Genomic DNA, 23817 nt, shown 5'->3' with positions numbered 1-23817 from the left:
CACAGGCTCCAGACGCGCAGGCTCAGTAATTGTGGCTCACGGGGCTAGCTGCTCCGTGGCATGTGGGATCTTCCCAGACCAGGGTTCGAACCCATGTCCCCTGCACTGGCAGGCAGATTCTCAACCACTGCACCACCAGGGAAGCCCAGTCTTGGACCTTCTTATCTGCTCTTCATCACATACTCTCTCTCTACGTCATCTTGTCTCCTCTTCTAGTTTTATGCATCATACTGACAACTCTGAAAGTTATATCTACAGCTAATCCACATCTCTCCTTCAAAGCTGGTTAACTTATTAGCATCTTAAACTTTAAAAATTTAAAACTTCAGTTTTAGTTTCTACCTCTAACCTGTTCATCCTTTCCACTTCTTGATCATAGTTAATCGTATCACCACCCAATGAGTTCTTCCAATCAGAAATCTGGCAGTCCTCTTTGGTTCTCTCATCTTCCCTACTAACTTCTTCTAAATCTACTCCACTAACAAATCATGTCATTTCAACCTCCAAATATATCCCCAATCCACTTCCCTCCATCTTCAGTATCATCAACCTGGTCCAAGTCATCATAATCTCTAGCCAAGTTCTTCACAAAAGCCTCCTCATTACTCTCTCGACCTCCATCCTCACTCACTCTACTCATAGAACAGCCAGATTGATTTTTATACATAAATTAAATTATGTGACTCCCATGTTTAAAACTTTTCAGTATCTTCCCTTTATACTGACATTCAGATTCAAACTCCTTCTCACTCTCTAGAGAAACAATGCCCTGTCAGAGTCCTACCTCCAGAACCTCACTTCTTGCCACACTCCCTCTTGTCCACTACATTACAGCCACACTAGTCTTCTTTGTGTCTCTCAAACCCTTTGCTACCTAAAAACTTTCACCTATGATTTCTCTATGCTTAAAATCCCCTTAGCATATTTTTCCTATTAAAATACCTCATTATCAAAGAGGATTACTATACTAGTGGCCATCTCATTCCAATATTTCAAATTTTAGATTTTCCTAGTATTTCAAAAGTACATTTTTTTTTTTTTTTTTGCGGTATGACGGCCTCTCACTGTTGTGGCCTCTCCCGTTGCAGAGCACAGGCTCCGGACACACAGGCTCAGCGGCCATGGCTCACGGGCCCAGCCACTCCATGGCATGTGGGATCTTCCCAGACCGGGGCAAGAACCCGTGTCTCCTGCATCAGGAGGTGGACTCTCAACCACTGCGCCACCAGGGAAGCCCTCAAAAGTACATTTATTATTTAACATGTCACAACATGAATAAAACTGTTATTACATGAAAATTCAAAATCAAACTAATCCAATTGATTGGTTTAATTAATCTGTATTAAAAAACTTACCTTTGATGTTATGCTACATATTGGCAACACCAAGTTAAAATAACAGTTGCATTAAATAGCATTTATCATTTTTTCCTAGTATGCCCATTTTAATTATCCAAAGACTCGTTTACACCCTACATATAACCTATATTATATTATCTTTACAGACAATTTTTCCTCTTTTTAATATTAATGTGAAAAAATAGTGAAAGAAAGAAAAGAATTTAAAATTATTTAATTTGTATATTAAGCAATTTCTGCAAAGACTGAATGAACTGACAACTGAAAATCGGCTCAATCCATTTTCTATGCCTCAGTACTTATGGAAAGTCAAAATTGCATACATTGTTCTACTTATACCTATATTTTCATATGAATTGCCCAAATCAAAATTACATTACATTCAAAGTTCAAAATTACATTCCTGTTACATTAAAAAAAAAACTATGAAATAAACAAATTCCAAAAATACAGACCTCAAAGAACCTATATTATTAAAGCTTTGAAAATCACAACATGGAATTTATAGAAATTCATTAAAATGAAATTACTGTTCAGGAAATATTAGATTTTTAAATACTATCTGATAGAATATTTACTTAGTTATTCTACTGTGAAAATGTTCATACAGAATATGAAAAGCATAAGTCCTACTTTTTAACATTTATAAATTAAAATGAATACCTAGAATTCAACTCTCCAAAATAATTTAATAGGTGAGTGAATAGAAAGTAAGCATATAGGATGTTATCTTTCTCAAATGGTAGTCAAAGAGAGAAACAAATGAGGTGATTCAGAAATAAGAAGTCCTAGACTCTGATCAAAGAGAAGATGAATTAAAGGAGAAGATTCAGAAGTACCCCGATCTGTGAATCAGAAGGATAAAAGGAAAGCTCCTAGAAAATTATATATCAGAAATCTTCAGCACAATAAGATTGTAAGATGAAGAAAGTAGCTATTAAGAGACCTTATTAGTTCTGATTTTTTAAATTGTATAAATCACAGAACAAGAAGAATGAATTAGCTGTCCAAGAAACATTAATGGAAATAATAGTTATTAATTTGGAATTAATTTTTAAATTATCGGAAAGTACTAGTCTTTTCTCCTACAATCTTCCTAGCCAAAAATCAAAGCAAACTATATTATATTTATTATTGAAATAAAGCTATTTCTTTTCAAATTTGCCTTGATCTTTGTTTATCCCAATCAAATGTCATTTTGTTTCAATAATTAGTGATCACTTTTTAAAGTTACTAACAAAACATCTATTTTATTTAATGTCCACTGTAATCTACTAAATAACATAACAATCTTGATTATTTTCTAAAACCTACAAACAAGATACATAATTGACATCATTTAAAATTGAGACAAAGTCGCATCTAATTATATTTTGCTATTGATTTTACTACCTTATTATGTTTCAGTGCCTTAGAGAAAAATCAGCAAAACAATGACATTGTGTGCAATTTTAATACAATATTTGCTGATTAGAGAAAGATTATTGAATTTATTTCTATTCCTTGGGACACAGTATTCTTACATCATAAAAGGGTAAAACATGTAAAATCAGTTGTGAAGACGCATTTACTGAGTTCCTACCATGGATCAGTCACTCTGCTAGATGTCAAGGATAGAATGTAGACAAGACAAATACAGGCCTTGACTTCAACTGGCTTAAATACAGCAACAATTCCAACCGTAGAACTACATTATCAGCTATTAGGAGAAGCATATCACAATACAGTTTTACTTCAGTTGAAAATGAAACACTGACCAAATTTAAAATAAAATGCATACAAGGTAACATAAAATGGATGAGGGATTACCCTCAATAATAACAAAACAAAAAGACATCTTCTAGTTTTCATTAAAGGCAAAATGTGAATGTTTTTCTGAATGTTTCATCTTAAGGCTCCTGGTAGTTATTCTTGTTCTCTCCTAGAGCTCATGTCACTTTTCAGTCTACCCATTCCTACAACCAAACCATCTACTCCATAGACATAATTCCTACTTTTATGAAGTGCAAAGGCTGACTGGTAAGAGCATTTCTGAGTAAGATGGCAGTTATCATGGGGAGTGTGGAATTTAAATCTATGCAATCTTTCTCACATTCTCAAAGAAACTTGCACTTTACAACATAAATAATATTTCTTGCACCAAGTTAAAAAGATACAAGTATGAACAACTTCTTAAAGAGTGTATTTTAATCTACTAATAACTGAAATAAATGGAATTGACATTTTTTAATATTTCAGACCAATGTGATAATAAATTGCTGGATTTCCCAAATTATGTTTCATAACCTAATGAAATATTCAGTGAAAACAGGATTCAATAGTCACATAAATTTAGTTAATATTGTATGTTCTAATACCTTGGAGCATATTTAGACACTCAGAAGTATAACAATAAAGAAACCTGCTTAACCTTCTTTAAAAGAACCCTTCCAAAACTACTTGACCAAAGATTGAATTGGGGGGTAAATACCTCTTAATGTCTTCTGGAATTATTTTTGAAAGAAATATACTTTGGAATATACTGCATTATTGGAGAAAGATATTTTACTGGATAAGTACAGTTTATATAATTTATACTTAAGTTGGGGGGAGAATTACCTCTTCGTTCTTACTACCCTATAAATTATCCTTGTTTTCTTTTAATATTTCCATGGGATATGAAGTATCAAAGGTGAAAATATCAAACTCATAACCTAACAATTTTCATTTCTGAGGAATGTTATTCCAAGGGCAGTATTTTAATACATACTCTTCAGTATGTTATGCTATTAGAGATAATACTTAGTCTGTACAGATCAGCTTACTTACGTCTGGGGCTCCTTTTCATTTTGTTGTTTTTGCTGGGGCTGGAGAACGTTATTTACCAGTTCAGTGATCCCACTAAAGGGAAACCACCTGTTTAAATAAGCAAATAATGTGACTGAATAACCAAATGAATAAAACAATTGTAGGTCAAATGTTTTCTTATCCATACTAATAAAAATACACAGGCACAAAAGCTACAGCCAATGGAAATATGAGCTCCAATTATCATCCAGGCAGTCAGAATATAGGGAAATTAAGTTTGAATACTTAACCAGTCCACAAGCAGGCAGCAAAAAACTAAATCTAGTCAGTATGTAGATGAAGTAAGAAGCTGCAGGCAGCTCTCTTACAAGCCAGAGAGTCAAAAAGCAGAAGACACACTAGCTGCAGCCTATCCAGTATTAGTGTAAGCTAATACCATCCAAGGTGCAGAAAGCAGAATGTGGCAAAGGTACAGAAGTCAAGCCTACTGAACTCTTAATAAATTTACTTACTGTGTCAGTTGTGGTTTGTGCTCTTCTTTGACCCTAAAAAGATAAGTTTGCACAACTGAGTGCACTGTACTAGGAAGAAATTTCTATCTACAGATCTGTGGTCATATAAAAATGAAAAATGAAGTTTGTTACATAGAAAAGCTTATTAATGTTTTGCTATAAATTGGAATTATACATTTGAATTAATTTGACACAAAAAGGAAAAGTTGAATTATTTGTTCTTAATAGAGGGCTGATGTTAAAATTCTACTCCTATCCTAATGATTCCATGATTTGGTCCTCAAGTTTTCTGCATATTTGCATTAATATTGATATTGAAGCATTTAAAATAATTATTTTAAAGTATTATATTAAACACAGTTACATTTGGCCTACAGAAGATAAACAGATTTCCTCTTTATTTTTAAAATTTCTTCCTTAATATAAATTGAAGTAAAGGCATAAATATCTTAAATAAAATGTAGGGTTTTATAAATGTATTTTAAAAGCCTTACAAATGGATTCATTTACTTCACAAAGGAACAGATAAAGGAATTGGGGGATTATGCATCTAATACCTAAAAATAGCTACTAAAATAATTATGTATGTTAAATTTAAAATATTCATAAGCTAAAGTAAATCATTCATATAACTATAACAGACTAAAAATGCATTTAACCTATAATCAACTCGGTGCTTCACTGAAATAGCACTGGATATTTAAAAGGTGGAGAAAGATAAAACACAAGGATAGTGATGCCTCCGAAATGTGGCTTCCCACACTTTGCCTGGGACTGGTCCTGAGAGATAAACCTATGACTCAGTGATCAGTTGATTAGCTTTTACTTTCCCAAAGAAAGACTAAGAATTGGTAACTAAAATGGGTCACCAAAATCTAGGACTTTCATTAGGAAATTATATTAACATTGTAAATTAAATTCTCTTTAGATTAAATTGATCTTTTCAGTGTGTTCTTATTTTAAATGATATAAGCAATAAGTGAAAATGTATACCCTTATACATTTTTGTGTCCCAATGAATATAATTGGTATTTATATTTCTCTATATTAACTAAAAAAGGCTATCCCATGTTCTCTGCATAAACTTCAAAAAGTACAATAGTTTTGACCTAGAGCTAAAGTTACATCATTTAGTATTTAAGTAGAGATATAATGGATTAATAGTAAAAGATTATATTTAGCACCCAATATAGAAACACACAAATACAAGCAAACTATAGTGACAATGGATTCTACCTAGAAAACTTATCATGGTGTTTCTTTGAGAATAAGATACAAAAATCTCTTAACGTTTTAGAACAAAACAGTACCCATATAATGACAAAGAAAAATTACCATACCAGCTCATCAAAATGGAGAACAATTCAAGAGTATCCTTCACCAAATATGCATGATAATCAAAAATAATTAAATGAATACATAAAAGAGGAGAAGATATTTGTTAAAGAAGTCCTGGGTGATTCTCTACAAGGAATCATATTTGCTCTTAATTAGTGACAAAAGTTTTTACCATAAACAAATTTATATTAATCATAAATCAGTTTCTAATTTCAAAATCTGTACTTGAAAATATTAATAGACATAAAAATTTAAATTACCAATTCAGAAATTATTTCTGGGCTTTGTAAAATATCTATATGTGAAATATACAAACATTTACATCAGCTTCCCAAATAAAATGTCATAAATATGGTGGTAAAAATATTTATCTTGTCTTTAAATCAAGAGTATAAAAATTTTCTTCTTTTGTCCAATATGTTAGATAAAATCAAACCTCAAAGTATCAGACCATAATTAAAATTCATGTTGAGATAATAATTTAAGAACTGGTAATATTAAAAAGTAATTATATATTTCTTTGACAATACATTAACATTATTGACAATGAACTCCTACATTCCTGCATTCCAGAAAGTGTATGAGGGGCTTCCAGTTTCCAATAAGATACATAAAACGCTTGGAAATCATCACTCCCACCCTTACAAGAAAAAAAGCTGAACAAACGGAAATCAATAGCTCTTCTTAGAGCCATCAAAGAATTTAGGTCATAGAGCAGGCAAAATGTTGCCACGAAAACTAGAAAAACAAACAAGTGGATCCAGACTATCACAGTTTACCAAGAGTAAAGCCCAGGAGCAGAAGCCCACACCTGGGGCCAGTGTCTGTTGGAACACTTTTAACTATAATTGGCCAGCTGCTGGAGACTCACTGTGGACTAGATTGAGAGTTTAAAATTCCAAGGAGTCCCAGTTTGGGGCATACAACCACACTTCCATAAATTTTATCTCGCTCATTGTGAAGATCGGAGAAAAATTTCCTCCTGCATCAAGCAGGAGGAAGGGAAAGAAACCATTTTGAAATACTCCCAGAGCCCTCTTCTCTCTTTAACAATCCTAAACTCAAGGGAAAATATTTTACCAGAGCCTAACCAACTGGCATTTTACCAAAACCAAACAAGCCTGTAGAAGGTAATTACCTATTATATCACCCTCTAGCCTTTTATGTGGGAGAAGGACAATACCAAACTACAGCTTCCTCCAGCCTTCAACATGGGGGAAGGCAAATACGTAACTCAGGCACACTAGAAGAATAAGACCTAATTATAGGACTGGTGAATGCTTGTCCTGTAGCAAAACCTTACCACCAAATCATTAGAGTTCCTGAATAATAACAGGATTACAACTATAACAACTGCAAGCTTTAAACACTATTTAGTAAGAAGTCTCTAGGGAAACACAAAACAGAAAGGAAGACAAAAATAAAGACAATAGAAGAGAGGATTCTGGAAGATGACAAAGTAGAAAGCAACAGAAATCTGCCCCCCGCAACCTAGACAATCTGTCTGACATAACTAATTTGGAAATCTGGAGTCTACTGAAGGCTTTCAACTTCAGAAGAAGGCTTGGACTGTACCTTGCTGTTAATTTCAGTCAATTTGAGCTCTTAGCATAGTAGCAGCTACCCATCCCCTACCACCCTGCTCCATGGAAGGTAGCTGCTTACCTGTTCTTGGAGCAACCTATACACAGTTTGCAGGAGCAAGAGTGGGTAAAAAGGACACTGTCCTCCAAATATCGGATTTGTGCTCTGATCCCTGATTACTGCTTCTCATCTCAGAGGTCCATACAAAGAGGTAAGTGGCCATTGTTGTTGCAATCCCCCCATTGTTGCAAGCCCCTCCCCCTTTGGCTAAGGTGACTTCCAGGATATTTTTAAAGAGCCTGGGCAGTTCCCCCCCCCCACCACAACCTTTGTTTTTCTATTTTTCTCCTTTTGGAAGCCAGACGTTAAAGACTGAAACATTCAAAAGCAACTGCGTATATGAGAGAAAACAGAAAATCACATTTGCCCAGGGAAAGGAACAGATTCAGAAAAGACCTTAAGTTTATAACACAACCTGATCCTCAGCACAGAGACAGCCTACAACAAAAAAGAATAAAATAAAATAAAAACAATAACAGAAAATAATAAAACTTAGTGAAAGGTGAGAATCTGATCTCCAGAGTTACCACATATTTAGATTCAAATGTCCAGTTTCCAACAAAAAAGTCACAAGGCACACTGAGAAACAGAAAGTATGGGCCACTCAAAGGAAAAAAAGGAACAACAAAAACTGGCCCTGAAAAACACCTGGCATATCTATTAGACAAAGACTTTAAAACAACATTGGTGGGGTTGGGGGGAGGAATTGGGAGATTGGAATTGACACATATACACTATTGATACTATATATAAAATAGGTAATTAATGAGAACATACTGTATAGCACAAGGAACTCTACTTAATGTACTATGGTGACCTAAATGGGAAGGAAACCCAAAAAAGAAGGGATATATGTATATGTACAGCTGATTCATTTTGCTGTACAGTGGAAACTAACACAACATTGTAAAGCAACTATACTCCAATAAAAATTAATTTTTAAAAATTTTAAAAATTTAAAATAAAAAATAAAACTATCATCTTCAAAATGCTCAAAGAACTGACGATGTAGAGAAAGTCAAGAAAATAATGTGTGAACAAAATGGAAATACCAATAAAGAGACAGAAAACCTAAAAAGAACCCAAAAAGGATTCTGGACTGAAAGTTGTTGGGACTGAGAGCAGGCTACCCCAAGACATGCCACAATGGCATATAGATTATTTTGAATTAAAGTTACTTGAGAATCAGTCAGTGAGAAAAAAAAAAACAATACTTAAAAGAAAACAACACTCTGATCCTTCTTTTTCCCCCTGAAAGCAAGAAAGAAATCTCCAATGTGAAAGTATCCCCCCAAACCCAAAGTATAGAAAGCATCCTTATCAACAGAATTAAGAAATTCAAGGCTAAGAAAGCTGTATAAAAAAATCTGTATGACTTCTTCATTAGTCTGTTACCACAAGTACAAGTCCCTTTGTTAAATCTTCACAAATGATTGTTTCTTTGTCTAAAATTATTTTTTTTTATAAACAGCCTGCCTTGGTCACTTCAGGTGTTCCATTTCTATGAGACCTCTGTGCATACAAATTAAAAATTTTTTTCTGTTAATCTTCCTTGTGTCAATTATTAGACCAGACAAATTTCCCCCTTCCCAAAAAAGTACAAAAACGTACATGAAAAATTCACTAGAAGGATGCAGAGGCAGATTTGAGAAGGGAAAAGAAATAATCAGTGAACTTGAAGATGAAACAATGAAAAGTACTGAATCTGAAGAACAGGAAGAAAACAGATTGAAGAAAAGACAGTCTAAAGGACTTGTGGGATACCACTAAGCAGACATAGGTTTGATGTGGGAATTCCAGAGGAGGAGAGAGAAAGAATATTTGAAGAAACAATGGCTGAAATTTTCTCAAATTTGATGAAATACATTAATATAAACATTAAAGACAATGAACAAATTCCACAAAAGATGAAATCAAAGAGACCCATACCAAGACACAATAAACCAACTAAGTCAAACAAACATATAGAATACAATACTCAACAAGGACAGGAAACACATTCTTCTTGAGTGGAAATGGGACATCTTCCAGGAGAGACCATATGTCTAATTAAGTCTCAGTAGACTTTAAAAGATAGAGATCACATAAAGTACTGGGGTGGCCAAAAAGTTCATTCGGGTGTTTCCATATGATGTTATGGAAAAACCTGAACGAAATTTTTGGCCACCCTAATATCTTCTTCAAACACAACAGGATAAAGTGAGAAATGGAAAACCAGAGAAATCACATATTTGTAGAAATTAAACAACATACACTTTAAAAACAATGGGTAAAAGAAAATACAAGGGAAATTAGAAAATACTCAGAGAAAAATGAAAACAAAACAAAACAAAAAATGTACCAAAATTTATGGGATGTGGTTAAGCAGTGCAAAGCAAGAAATTTATAGCTATAAACAATTATTGGCTTGGCCAAAAGGTTCATTTGGGGTTTTCCGTAAGGTGATAGAAAAAAAACCTGAACAAACTCTTTGGCCAATCCATACATTAAAAAGCAAGAAAGACCTCAAAGCAAGAGCCTAATTTTGCACTTATGAAACTAGAAAAAGAAACACAAATTAGCCCAAAGCCACCAGAAGGAAGGAAATAATAAAAATTACAGAAGAGATAAATGAAATAGAAAAAAAATACAATAGAGAAACTCAATGAAACTAAAAGTTAGTTCTTTGAAAAGATTAACAAAATGAAAAATTCTGTTAGATGGCCTAAGAAAAAAGGAGAAAAGAACCAAATTACTAAAATCATAAATGGAAGTGATAACACTACTACTGTTCTACAGAAATAAAAAGGAATATGAGAGTACTATAACAACTTTATGCCAACAAATTGGACAGCCTAGATGAAATGAACAAATTCCTACAAACACAAAACATACCAAGAAATCACAAAGAAATAGAAAATCTGAATAGGCCTCTAACTAGTAAAAAGATTGAATCATTAATCAAAAATCTCAACAAAGAAAAGCTCTAGACCTGATGCCTTCACTGGTGAATTCTACCAAACATTTAAAAATGAACTAATACCAATCCTTCTCTAACTTTCCCAAAAATTCAAGAGGAAGGAACACTCCCTAACACATTGTTTGAAATCACCAATACCACAATACCAAAGCCACACAAAGATGCTACATGAAAAGAAAACCACAGATCAATATCTAAATACTACACAAAGCAATCTATAGATTCAATGCAGTCCTTATCAAAATCCCAATGATGTTTTTGCCAAAATACAAAAAGTCATCCTTAATTCATATGGAATCTCAAGTCAGCCCAAATAGCCAAAATAACCTTGAAAAGTAAGAACTAAGATACAGGAATCACACTTCCTGATTCCAAAACTTACAACAAAGGTACAGTAATCAGTGTGGTACTGGCATTAAGACAGACATAGACCAACGGAATACAATAGAGAGCCCAGAAATAAATGCCATATATACATAAAGTCAACTGGATTTTGACAAGTGTGCCAAGACCATTCCATGAGGAAAGGACAGGCTTTTCAACAATGGTGCTGGAAAATTTAGTTATCCACATGAAAAAGAATGAAGTTAGATCCTTGCTTAATATCATATGCAAATATTAACTCAAAATCAACCAAAGACCTAAATTTAATACTTAAAACTATAAAATTCTTAGAAGAAATCAGGGACTGTGATATCTCCATCTTTGTTCTTCTTTTTCAACATTGTTTTGACTATTTGGAGTTTTTGGTGTTTCCATACAAATATTAGAATTATTTGTTCTAGTTCTGTGAAAAATGTCATTGGTATTTTGATGAGTACTGTACTGAATCTGTAGATTGCCTTGAGTAGTATGGTCATTTTAACGATATTCTTCCAATCCATGAGCAAGTATGTCTTTCCATTTGTTTGTGTCATCCTCAATTTTTTTCATCAATGTCATAGTTTTCTTAGTACAGGTCTTTTACGTCCTTGGTTAGACTTATTCCTAGCTATTTTATTCATTTTGATACAATTGTAAATGGGATTGTTTTATTAATTTCTCTTTCTGATAGTTCTTTGTTAGTGTATAGAAACGTGACAGATTTCTATATATTAATTTTGTAACCTGTAACTTTATTGAATTCAATGATGAGTTCTAATAGCTTTCTGGTGACATCTTTAGGATTTTCTATATATAGTATCATGTCATTTGCAGTGATAGTTTTACTTCTTCCTTTCCAATCTGGATTTTCTTTTATTTCTTTTTCTTGTCTGATTGCGGTGGCTAGGACTTCCAATACTATGTTGAATAAAGTGGTGAGAGTAGGCATCCTTGTCTTGTTCTTGATCTTAGAGGAAAATGATTTCAACTTTTCGTCACTGAGTATGATGTGTTAGCTGTGGGTTTGTCATATACGGCAGCTATTATCTTGCAGTATCTTCCCTCTATACCCACATGGTTGAGAGTTTTTATCATAAAGGGATGTTGAATTTTGTTGAAAGCTTTTTCTGCATCTAGTAAAATTATCATATGATTTTTATTCTTCAATTTGTTAACGTGGTGTATCACATTGATATATGTGATCACACTGATTCACAGATAATTGGGCCATCCTTGTATCACTGGGATAATTCCCACTTGGTCATGGTGTATGACACATTTACAACATGAAAGCATTCTTGAGATGGTTGGTAGTAATGCATTCATGCATAAATACATTAAGAATGTATTTAGTGAAACTGAACTATACACTTAAAAGTGGTTAAGATGGAATATTTTATGTTTGTATATCTTACCACAAAAAAAAATTGGAAAAAAGTTAAGGACAATAGAGGAAATTTTTAGCCTCTGGCACCACAGTTACACCAATTAGTAAACACTGCCAGATAAATATAAAATCTGCCACACTAAAGGACTATCTACTGGGCTATCTACCTACGTTCCTTTTACCCAACAAACCTTGTCTAGCTTTCAACAAAAAATACAAGGCATTCTAAAGGCAAGAAAAAACAGTCTGAAGGGACAAAGCACACATCAGAAACAGACTCAGATAAGGCAGAGAACTGGAATTGGGCAAAATAAATACAGTTAATATGTTAAAGGTGCTAATGGAAAAAGTGTACAATGTGCAAGAACAGATGGGTACTGTGAGCAGAGAAATAAATTGTTTAAGAAAGAATGAAAAGGAAGCTCTAGAGATAAGTAACACTGTTACAAAAATGAAGAATGCCTGTGATGGACTCATCAGTAGACTACACTCAGCTGAGAAAAAATAAATGAACTTGAAGATATGTCAATAAAAACTTCTAAAACTGAAAGGCACAGAGAGAAAAGAAAGAAAAAGATGGAACAGAATGTCCAAGAGGGGCTTCCCTGGTGGCGCAGTGGTTGAGAATCTGCCTGCTAATGCAGGGGACGCGGGTTCGAGCCCTGGTCTGGGAGGATCCCACATGCCGCGGAGCAACCATGCCTGTGAGCCACAACTACTGAGCCTGCGCGTCTGGAGCCTGTGCTCCGCAACAAGAGGCCGCGATAGTGAGAGGCCCGCGCACCGCTATGAAGAGTGGCCCCCGCTTGCCACAACTAGAGAAAGCCCTCGCACAGAAACGAAGACGCAACACAGCAAAAATAAATAAATAAATAAATAAAAACTCCTACCCCCAACATCTTCTTTTAAAAAAAAAAAAAAAAAAAAAGAATGTCCAAGAACTGTGGGATAATTACAAAAAGGTATAATATACATGCAATGGGAATGCTGGAAGGAGAAGAAAGAAAGGAACAGAAGAAACTTGAAGTAATAACGACTGAGAACTTTCCAAAATTAATGACAGACTCCAAGCCACAGATCTAGGAAGCATGAGGAACACCAAGCAGAATTAATATAAAAAAACTTTTTTACACCTAGGCAAATCCTATTCAAACTGCAGAAAACCAAAGAGGAAATTCTGAAAGAAGCCAAAAAGAAGACAAACACCTTACCTACAGAGAAACAAACATAAGAATTACTTTGGACTTCTCTTCAGAAACCATGCAAGCAAAAAGAAAGTGGAATAAAATATCTGAATTGTTGAAAGAAAAAAAACCCACTAACCTAGAATTCTGTGTCCAGTGAAATTATTCACTTCAAAAGTGAAGGAGAAATATACCTACTCAGACAAAGAAAAATTGAGGGAATTTGTCATCAATAGACCAGCCTTGCAAAGAGTGTAAAAAAAGGGAGAAGAAAATGATATAAGTTGGAAACATCTATATAAAAAATAGGAAGAGCATTAGTGAAGGAATAAATGAGAGCAAAATAAAATATTTTCTTTTTCTTATTCTTAATTGATCTAAGTTTGTTCAAAATAATAGTAGTAACATTGTATTTAATGATTATAGCTTAGGGATAAGTGAAATGAATGATACCAACTTTCAAGGTACAAGAGGGGAAAATTAGGAATACTCTTTTATAAAGTACTTATACTACCCCTGAGGTGATATAGTGTTATCTGAAAGTAGGCTTGGATTAGTTGTAAATTATTGAATCAGTTTCAAACTCTTCAGCAACCATTAAAAAACATTATTTTTAAAAAAGGAAGTATAGGGCTTTCCTGGTGGCGCAGTGGTTGAGAGTCCGCCTGCCGATGCAGGGGACGCGAGTTCGTGCCCCAGTCGGGGAGGGTCCCACATGCCGCAGAGCGGCTGGGCCCGTGAGCCATGGCCGCTGGGCCTGTGCGTCCAGAGCCTGTGCTCCGCAACGGGAGAGGCCGCAACAGTGAGAGGTCCACGTACAGAAAAAAAAAAAAAAAAGGAAGTATAATTCATATGCAAAGTGAGGAAAGAAAATGGAATCAAATCATATAAAATACTGAACTCTAAAGTAAATAAAGAACAAAGGCAATGATTGGAACAGTTACAAATATGATAGCTATTAATCCAATTATATCAATCATCATTTTAAATGTGAATGATCTAAATTCACCAATTAAAAGGTAGAAACTGTCAAAGTACACAAAAAAACAGAGAAAGCACCAACAATGTATTTTCTACAAGTAACCACTTTAAATAGAAAGACACAGTAAAGTCATGAAGAAAGGTATACCATGCTAACACTAATAAAAAGAAAGCTGGAGAATCTATATTAATTTCAGACAGTGACCTTCAGAGCAAGGAAAATTATCAAAGATAAAGAGGGGCACTCCATAATGATAAAGGGGAGAATTTCCCAAGAACACATAATAATCCTTAATTTGCAGAGCCTAACAATAGAATATCAAAATACAAGAGGAAAAAAATGTCAAAATACAAGAGGAAAAAAATGTCAAAATACAAGAGGCACAAGAAATATACAAATCCTTTATTAAAGACATCGCACTTCTATCAGTAACTGACAAATCCAGTAGGCAGAAAATCAGCAAGGATATAGCTGAACTTAATAGCATCATCAATAAAACAGATCTAACTGACATTCTATAGTACTTCATCCAATAATAGCAGAATACACATTATTCTTAAACTCATATGGAATATTCACCAAGACAGACCACATTCTAAGCCATAATACACTCTTCAACAAACTTAAAAGAATACAAATTATACAAAGTATGCTTTGAGTTCACAGTCAAATTAAACTAGAAATCAATTATGGAACAGTAGTAGGAAATCCAAAAATATCTGGAGATTAAACCATACATTTCTAAATAACACAAGGGTCAAAATTCTCAAAAGAAATTTGAAATATTATGAATATATTTCACCTGAAGTGAAAATAAAAATGTATCAAAATTTGCAAGACGCAGCTAAATATGTGCTTAGATGGAAATTTCTAGCATTGGGTGCATACGTTAGGGAAAAAAGAAAGATCTAAAATCCATAAAATAAACTTCCACCTTAGGAAACTGGGGGGGGGGGGAGAAGAGTAAATTAAAGCTAAAACAAGCAGAAGAAAAGAAATAATAAAAATTAGAGCAATACGGTAATAGACAGTGGAGACAGTGTCACCCATGTCATCCCTGTGGCTGAAGGGTATATGTAATTGGCAGCTGTATTAAGCACAGCTGTAATATAACAGCTGTGTATATAACACAGGATGTAATATAACATATTTTACATGTATGTAATATAACATTTTATTCAGCAATTGCTGAGAGATGGAAAAGTAAGAATCCATCAGAGAAATCCTTGGGAACGTTAAAGGAGCACTATAGTTATGCTTGCCCAGATTTGGTCAAAGAATTTAACAAGTATGACACAGATGGAGCAAAGTGGATTAAACAGTATACTGGAATCAATGTTATCTCAAAGAAAGAATTCTCCATTGGTGTTGGTTATTGAGAGGTTCTTGGGACGTGACTTTTTTTTATCTAGAGTTTGCTAATCCAGGCTTTACTCAAACTATCTCAGAAGTTGTAGATGAAGTAAATAATCACAATTGTCCTACTGATGTCATAGATCCTCTCAACAAGAATATTGTCCTCTCTGGAGATTCAACCATGTTCAGGGACTTTGGACATCATTTGCAAAGAGATTTGAAAAGAACTGGAGATGCCAGGCTGAAATTAAGTGAGGAACTGAGTGGTGGTAGACTGACACGAAAACCTATCGATGTACAAGTCATCACACCCAAAATGCAGTCAAATGCAATGTGGTTTGGAGGATCCATGCTGGCTTCTACACCTGAATTCTACCATGTATGCCACACCAAAAAGGATTATGAAGAAATTGGGCCTAGCATTTGTCATCACTATCCAGTGTTTGGAGTTAAGTCATAAAATTAACTTCGTAGTCACTGGGGTTAGGGAAGTGAGGAAGAAATAATCTTTCTGATTGCCTTTTTTGTCTGGATGGCTGGTTTTGACTTGAAATAATAAGACTTGAAATAATAACCCTGACTTGAAATAATAAGACCAAACTAAATTACACAGGAATAGTTTAGTAAGTTTATCAACATGGGAATGTAGAGGAGAGACAAAATGATTAAATGTTTTTCTTCAGATTCAATATTTGAATTGTATGTGTAACAAAAAGAAGCAGGTGTTAGTTCTTTCTGTGCCCTGATAGGTTCTATACTATTGAATTAGCCAAGACTTGAGGGTATGTAGATAGCTCTGTAATGCTTGAATTGTACACTTCTAAGTGTACAATGCAAGACCTTGTTTGTATTTCATACTTTTTACACTTTCAGGGAAAAGTCACAGGAAAACTAGTATTTGAGGAAAAAAAAGTGACCAAGTAAAGGACAAATTCAAAAAGTAGCCTATGACACTTGGTGAAGACACACGCTCAAGGGATTCCAGTTATTATGAATTGCTTTCATACCTTGTGTCCCACCATGGTTTTCGTTGCAAGTGCTTTTGGAACTAAGAAACTATTATCTTGGATTAACTGATGCCTGCCAGTGCTTTCTGTTTAATTCTCATTCTGTTTCTTGCTGTAAAGGAAAAGTAAAAATAAGACTGTTGGACCAGTATTGCAGTTCTAGTGTCATTTCTTATTCAAAAAAATGAATCATTTGATTACCAAAATTGGTCATTTTTAAAGCCTAACACCATTCTAATAAAGGCACAAATTTCTTTTGAACATTTGTTTCAAGTTCTTTTAAGTTAATAAGTCTGTTTTCTTCAAAAAAAAATTAGAGCAGACGTCAGTGAAATTTAAAATATGAAATCAACAGATAAAAAACAACAAAACCAGGGGCTTCCCTGGTGGCGCAGTGGTTGAGAGTCCACCTGCCGATGCAGGGGACACGGGTTCATGCCCCGATCCCGGAAGATCCCACATGCCACGGAGCGGCTGGGCCCGCGAGCCATGGCCGCGGAGCCTGTGTGTCCGGAGCCTGTGCTCCGCAACGGGAGAGGCCACAGCAGTGAGAGGCCCGCGTACAGCAAAAAAAACAAACAAACAAACAAACAAAAAATCAACAAAACCAAAAGCTGCCTCTTTGTAAAGACCAATAAAATGATAAACCCTTATCTAGATTAGTCAAGTAAAAGAGAGAAGCCACAAATTACTAATAACAGAAATAAAAGACAGTCCATCACTACTGATTCCATGACATTAAAAATGATTTTTAAAATGTTAAGAAGAATTCTATGCCAAGAAATTTAATAACTTTGATGAAATGGACCATTTTCTTGGAAGATACAATCTACAAAAGTTCACACAAGGAGAAACAGATAATCTGAATAGGTCTACATCTACTAAAGAAATTGAATCGATAGCTAATAACCTTGCAAAGCAGAAATCACCAAGTTCCAGACGGTTCCATCTGTGAATTCTACCAAACATTTAAAGAGGAAATGATACCAATACTCTACAATTTCCCAGAAAGGAAAGCCAAGGGAACACTTTTAAAACTCATTCTCGGGCTTCCCTGGTGGCGCAGTGGTTGAGAGTCCACCTGCCAATGCAGGGGACACGCGTTCGTGCCCTGGTCCGGGAAGATCCCACATGCCGTGGAGCGGCTGGGCCCGTGAGCCATGGCCGCTGAGCCTGCGTGCCCCCAACGGGGGCCACGACAGTGAGAGGCCCACGTACCGCAAAAAAAAAAAAAGAGAAGGGAACGACTGACTAACATCCCCTATAAGCACAGATGCAAAAATCCTTAATCGATCAGCAAACTGAATCCAGCAAAATATAAAAAGGATAATATATCATGACTATGGCAGGCTGAATCTACTATGGCCTATAACCTAAAAAGCAGGACAACAAACTAGAAAACATGTATCATCTGATCGGAGTTCTGAAACAGATAAGATGTGCCAGTTATTGAGTTATTTTTTCTCAGCTCCAAACCCACCCTCTACACTTGACTCTGATTCTGATGCTGTGATATCACCCACCACCCACTTCTGCTTTGTCAGCTGGACCTATAGTAGGCTCTGCCATTAGGAGGTGCTAGTGGGAGACTACAAGACTGGAAGAGAAAGAATGTGTACTTTCCTGTTTTTTCAAAATGTGTGCTTTCTGTTTGCTTTCCTCCTGCTTCGTGTTCTTGTTAGCAACATTTTCTTCTGTATATTCTGACAGATATTATATAGACATATGATTTTTACACAAATGGTCTGTACCTTAATTTTATCTTACTTGTATATCTTGGATTTTTTTCTGTATTGGTGTATATAGAATTATCACATTTATATTAATGAATTCATTATTACTTTGTATGGATATGCCACAACTTATTTAATCAGATTATAGCTAAACTTCTGCTAATATAAACATATTTTTGTACATGTCACATTGCATATGTGCAAGTATACCTCTAGGATAATTTCCTTGTGGTAGAATTGAGGAACATTTCAAATTTTGTTCAATATTCCAAATTGCCCTCTCTAAAGTTGTATTAATTTCTATTTCCACTAACAGTGTATGAAAATGTCGTTCCCACAACCTCAACAAGACAATGTATCCAACTTTTTAATCTTTATCAATTTTATTGAAATTTTAATTTTCACTTATTTTACTATGTGTTTCCTTTTCTTTGTACTGTCTGTTCATGCTTTCAAAGAAGAGCAAAGCTCTGCACTATATTTGGGTGTGTAAGTAAGCATGACTATGGGTCTCAAGATAATGGCAAACACTCTAAGAACAAAACTAGAGGTCAGCAGCACTGCATGGGCAGCTTTCCAATAAGGTCCATGGGAATCCCAACTGGCTTCTCAGTGCTGAGTTCAGCAGAGACCCCCAAGAGTGGATATCCAGTGAGTTCTGAGGGTGTTCATCCAGTTTCTCATAGAATTCAACAGCACATTAAACAGGTGAATTGCTAGCAGCTTTCTAGGAAGTCAGCCAGTACCCCAGCCCACTTCCCAGAAAGTTCAACAGTACTCCCCCAAAGCAGATTTTTGGTGAACTTCATCAATACCCCAGCAAGCAGTTTCACTCCCAATAGCCTCCAGTTGAGGGCTTCCTACCTACAAATGTGCTGGCCCTTGGTAACCTGCCCACCACCCTCATCCTGCCAAGCACCCAAGTGGAAAGGCTTTCAACCTGCCAGCCACAGATTGTGGTTCTCCTCCCACCATCCTTGCTACTGACAATGGCCAGCTCTGGCCCAGGGCAATAACAAACCTCTCTCCACTATCCAATGGGCTACAACTCCATCCTCTCCAACAAGTTCTGAATCCAGCCTTGAGGAGGGACCCTGGCTTCCAAGTTTATTCTTTCCTTGAGTACTCCTTCAGTCCTAGGGCATTCTCTTTTATCTCTGTTTAGCACTTAATTCCCTATAAATAGTTCACTTGTTATATGAAAACTTCCTTTTTGAAATTTTTGTATCTCCTGACTGGACCCTGACTGATAGCTGACCAAACAGTTAAGGGGACAAAGAATTACTTATCTGTATCTGTAAAAGAAACAACAAAATAAAATATATCCATCATACTCATATATGTACCCAAATACATCAAGCAATAAACAAATCTACAGGAATAAACAGAAAAATCAGCAATTATAACTGAAAATGTAAACACAGCCATCTCAGAAACTGCTAAAACAAGTAGACAAAACTAGATGATAGATAAATAGAAGGAAAGAGGGAGGGAGAGAAGAATAAAGACGATGATGATAATAGGTAGATAGATAGAATATAATTAATAAACCAGAGCTATTATGCTCAAATTATTAGATTAACCAAGAGTGGAGTTATGAACACAAGCATTTGGTTTCATTCTCTCCCAAAAACTATCCCAAAGAAACAATAATAGTGTTTTGTTTGTTTATCAATGGAATGGGTTAGGATCTGTCAGGGAGGAGGAAATTTCCTCCCTACTCCTCTTGAGTTCTTTTGGCTGGTCTAATAATTAAATTGACATAAGACAGATTAACAGGAGGAAAAAAAAACTATTTAATTCATATGCATGAAGGTCCCATAGAAATGGTTCCTCTGAAGTAACGAAAGCAGGCTGTGTATTTATCATTTTTAGACAAAGAAACAATTATTTGCGAAGATTTAATAAAACAAAAGGACTTGTGCTTGGGGTTGCAGGCTCATGAAGACGTAATAAAATTTGTTTATACAGGTCTCTTAGCCTTGAATTCCCTAACTGTTGATAAGGATGCTTTCTTTCTACCCTCCTGGTATAGGGAGGATACCTTCACATGGGAGGTTTATTTCCATGCTTTTAGGGGGAAAGAGGCAGCTCATAGTATTTTTTTAAACATCATTTTTTTTTCTCACCAGCTGTTTCTCAAGTCACTTTAATTCAAAATAATCAATATGCATTGAGGCATATTTTGGGGCAGCCTGCCATGGACCCTAACAGATCCAATGGTAGCAAAATTTACTGAGCTGCAAGGCAGACAGACAAGTGTAACTGACTTCAGCAGGCCCAACAAAGCTGAATCTTGAAGTAGCAGTGAAGAAAGCAAAGAAGCAAATTAACATCCTGGAACCCCATTAGTCACCAAAATTGGCTACACCAGGTATCTCTAGAAGTGAAGAGTAAAAATGGGACTAAAATCAAGTTGAAAGTCTCTTTAAGAACAAGATTAGGACCCAAATTCCTGCACTCACTCCATGCCTCTCCCCAGCCTCAGCAGAAGCTTAACAGCATCTTCTCTGGAGAGGGTAAAACAGAGAGGGATTAACTAGGGGATACCAGCAGAGATGAGGGCAAAAGCAATATACTGAACACAGAGAAAGTAAGTAAAATCTTATATAATGAATGTTAAGACTCTAGTTTAACAACATGGCACTAGCAGCCAAGCAAATGTCCTCTAGCGTAAAGTCTGGAAGATCCTACTCTGGGAAAGTTAATTCAAGGAAGCAGCCCAGCTATATCACAGACCTTAGAAGGGAACCAATGTCTAAAGAAAGAGGAGGCTAAGGATATTATGAAACGATATTAAAATAAAACTTAAGCCACCAAATATTTATAATATCAGAATTACAAAAAAGGGAGAAGGGGCAAAGAAAAGAGACCACATAGTGAAAGACTTCTACTCTCTAATATAAATGTAAACAAAATGAAATAAGGCAGACTAGAGACCAAAAACTTTCTTGCTGCCTCTGCCCCTACCTCTGCATCAGCACTTAAAGCTGCTACACCACCTGCCCACATCTCTCCATGATCCCCATTTAATCTGTATGTCAGTCACTCTGGCTTTCTTTCAGTTCCTAAAATGGGCCAGGCACTTTCTGCCACAAGATCTATGAAAATATCTGGACATATTCAGGGGAAAAATATGAACATTTCCATTAATAACCACATAACTTCCTATATAATGCCAAACATTTTAACATTTGTATACGCCTATAAATGGGCCAATTTTTTTGCATGTTACTCACAGCAAACAAATCAGTGTTTTAGAAATGATGGTTCCAGAACCTTAGCTATTGCTACCTTTGTCTGTAAAAATGAGCCACTATGCTTATGAATAATGGAAGAGAATATTTGTCAAGCTGTTAGTCAATGAAGTGATTGCCAATGAATGCTGAAGTCCTTTCCATATTAAATTTAGTGGACAAAAGTTACATAATTAATCTGGATTATATATGTGACAACTTTTCAATGCCAAATTGTTCTCCCCCTAACACCAAAAGATGTTCCCCCACTGCCACATAGTATTTACTCAGGGAATGCAAACGTAAATTTTTTTGTAAGTTAAATATATAGATGACAGTAAATCTATAATGGAATGTAAATTCAAGACAAGATGATTTTTATTTATTCTTTTATATTAACACAAGCTATGAAATATTGACTGTATCATTTAAAAACTATAATCTTTTCTTCATACATCTTTTCCCAAATTTCTTTCACTAGTTACTCAAGTTTATCATTATCAGTTTAGTGTAAAAATCTATTTCCTAACCATTTTCTGAGGGAAAAACAATAACATTTTAATGTAAACTCAATTGAAATTCCAAAGCATTAATTTGTGTAAGATAGCTGATGAACCAAGAGAATGGGCTCAGGAGAATTTAGACAGAACTAGTTCCTATTTCTTAGCTATGTTACTTGATATTCATGGAATCATGAGCAACTTACTTTATTTCATTGAACCTCCATTTGTAATTAATAAAATTGTGACAAGACTAGATAGATTAAGGTATTTGGAAAGTGCCTGGCACATAGTGGTTACTCAATAAACAAAAGTACACTTTTCAAAACTGAATTTCCTTTTCAAAACTAAATTCAAACTTTTTCAGGTATTCCTGCCTTTAAATTATTTACATTTCATTTCTATGAATATATTCTCCTTAGCAAAGAACAACAGATAAATGGGGAAACGTTTTGGAAAAGAAACTTTTCACAACATATTTTTATAACTTTTGTATTATATTGCATTGTATTATATTATGTATCTGTACTGAAAATAAATCAATAAAATAGTAAACCAATATATCCAAAACATTTATATTAAATAAATGTAGCGCATAAAGACCTAATAATTTTATGTAAGTGAGCCCCCTGAAAGCAGAGATTATGTCTTATTCATCTTTGGGACAAGAATTTTAAACAACACTAGGCACACAGTAAACATTCAAAAATATCAGGAGGAGTGGATGAATGGTTGAGACCTCTATGTACATTTTGGTCATATATATATGGTAGCAAAAATAAGACTGAAAATGGCTCTCTACAGTTTCTAGCTACCTAAATTACATAATAAAATATGAGTATGACTTAATTAACTGTGCTATCAAGGAAACCAAAAATAATTGATTCCACAAATGATACATTTAGTGTCTGTATATAGAGAAACAATCCAAAATACATGGTAATTTGCCATAGCATCAAACATTTTTTTAAAACTATCATTAATTTTTAGAGATTTGTAGAGAAAAACACATTTCTCAAAAATTTAAAAATTGCTTACAATAAGGTCATTACTTTTTATAACTGAGAAAACCAAATAAATCATGAAGAATGAAAAATTGTTTTTCCATAGTAAATTATAAGAATTAATAATTCAGAGTGGACAAGGCAACAAATTAGTCCATGACACAAACATACACATTTTGAAAATCCTTGGCATCATCATTATAAATCATACAACCTTGGGTCCAAAAGAGACGTTAAGATATTATCTGCAAGATTAGCTCTAAGTTTTTTGGGTTTTTAATGCATAAGATTTTTTTAAAGACAAGCACGAAATACATCAAAATATTATTATTGTTTTTATTAGAGTAGCAAGATTGTGGGTAGATTCCTGCCTCTATTTTCCAAATCTCCTCTAACGTAATTCTATTTTCTCATGATAAAATATATATAATATTTTTAAGATATCACCTGGTTTAAAAAAGAAGAAA

At 34.7% G+C, this 23817-nt stretch overlaps 1 protein-coding gene and 1 pseudogene across 8 annotated transcripts in view; one reads left to right on the top strand and one right to left on the bottom strand.

The window, feature by feature from the left end:
* The window catches only part of RIMS2 (regulating synaptic membrane exocytosis 2), a 590231-nt gene that overhangs the window by 475312 nt on the left and 91102 nt on the right, over positions 1 to 23817 (bottom strand). For 6 of the 8 annotated variants that reach the window (XM_060115826.1, XM_060115828.1, XM_060115819.1 and 3 more), the window contains exons 2-3: positions 4658 to 4690; positions 4167 to 4253 (exon numbers count right to left, since the gene is read on the bottom strand). The exons of the other annotated variants lie outside the window; for them this stretch is intronic. In XM_060115826.1, the coding sequence (XP_059971809.1) occupies positions 4167 to 4253; positions 4658 to 4690 (120 nt within the window). The remainder of the gene's footprint in view (positions 1 to 4166; positions 4254 to 4657; positions 4691 to 23817) is intronic. 8 annotated transcript variants of the gene reach the window in all.
* Positions 9251 to 16330, top strand: LOC132501067 (actin-related protein 3-like; annotated as a pseudogene).

The sequence above is a fragment of the Mesoplodon densirostris genome, chromosome 13, assembly GCF_025265405.1.
Source record: "Mesoplodon densirostris isolate mMesDen1 chromosome 13, mMesDen1 primary haplotype, whole genome shotgun sequence".
In the NCBI taxonomy this organism is placed as follows: Eukaryota; Metazoa; Chordata; class Mammalia; order Artiodactyla; family Ziphiidae; genus Mesoplodon; species Mesoplodon densirostris.
Note: the sequence above shows the minus strand (reverse complement) of the source record. Positions and strands in the feature narration are given on the sequence as shown.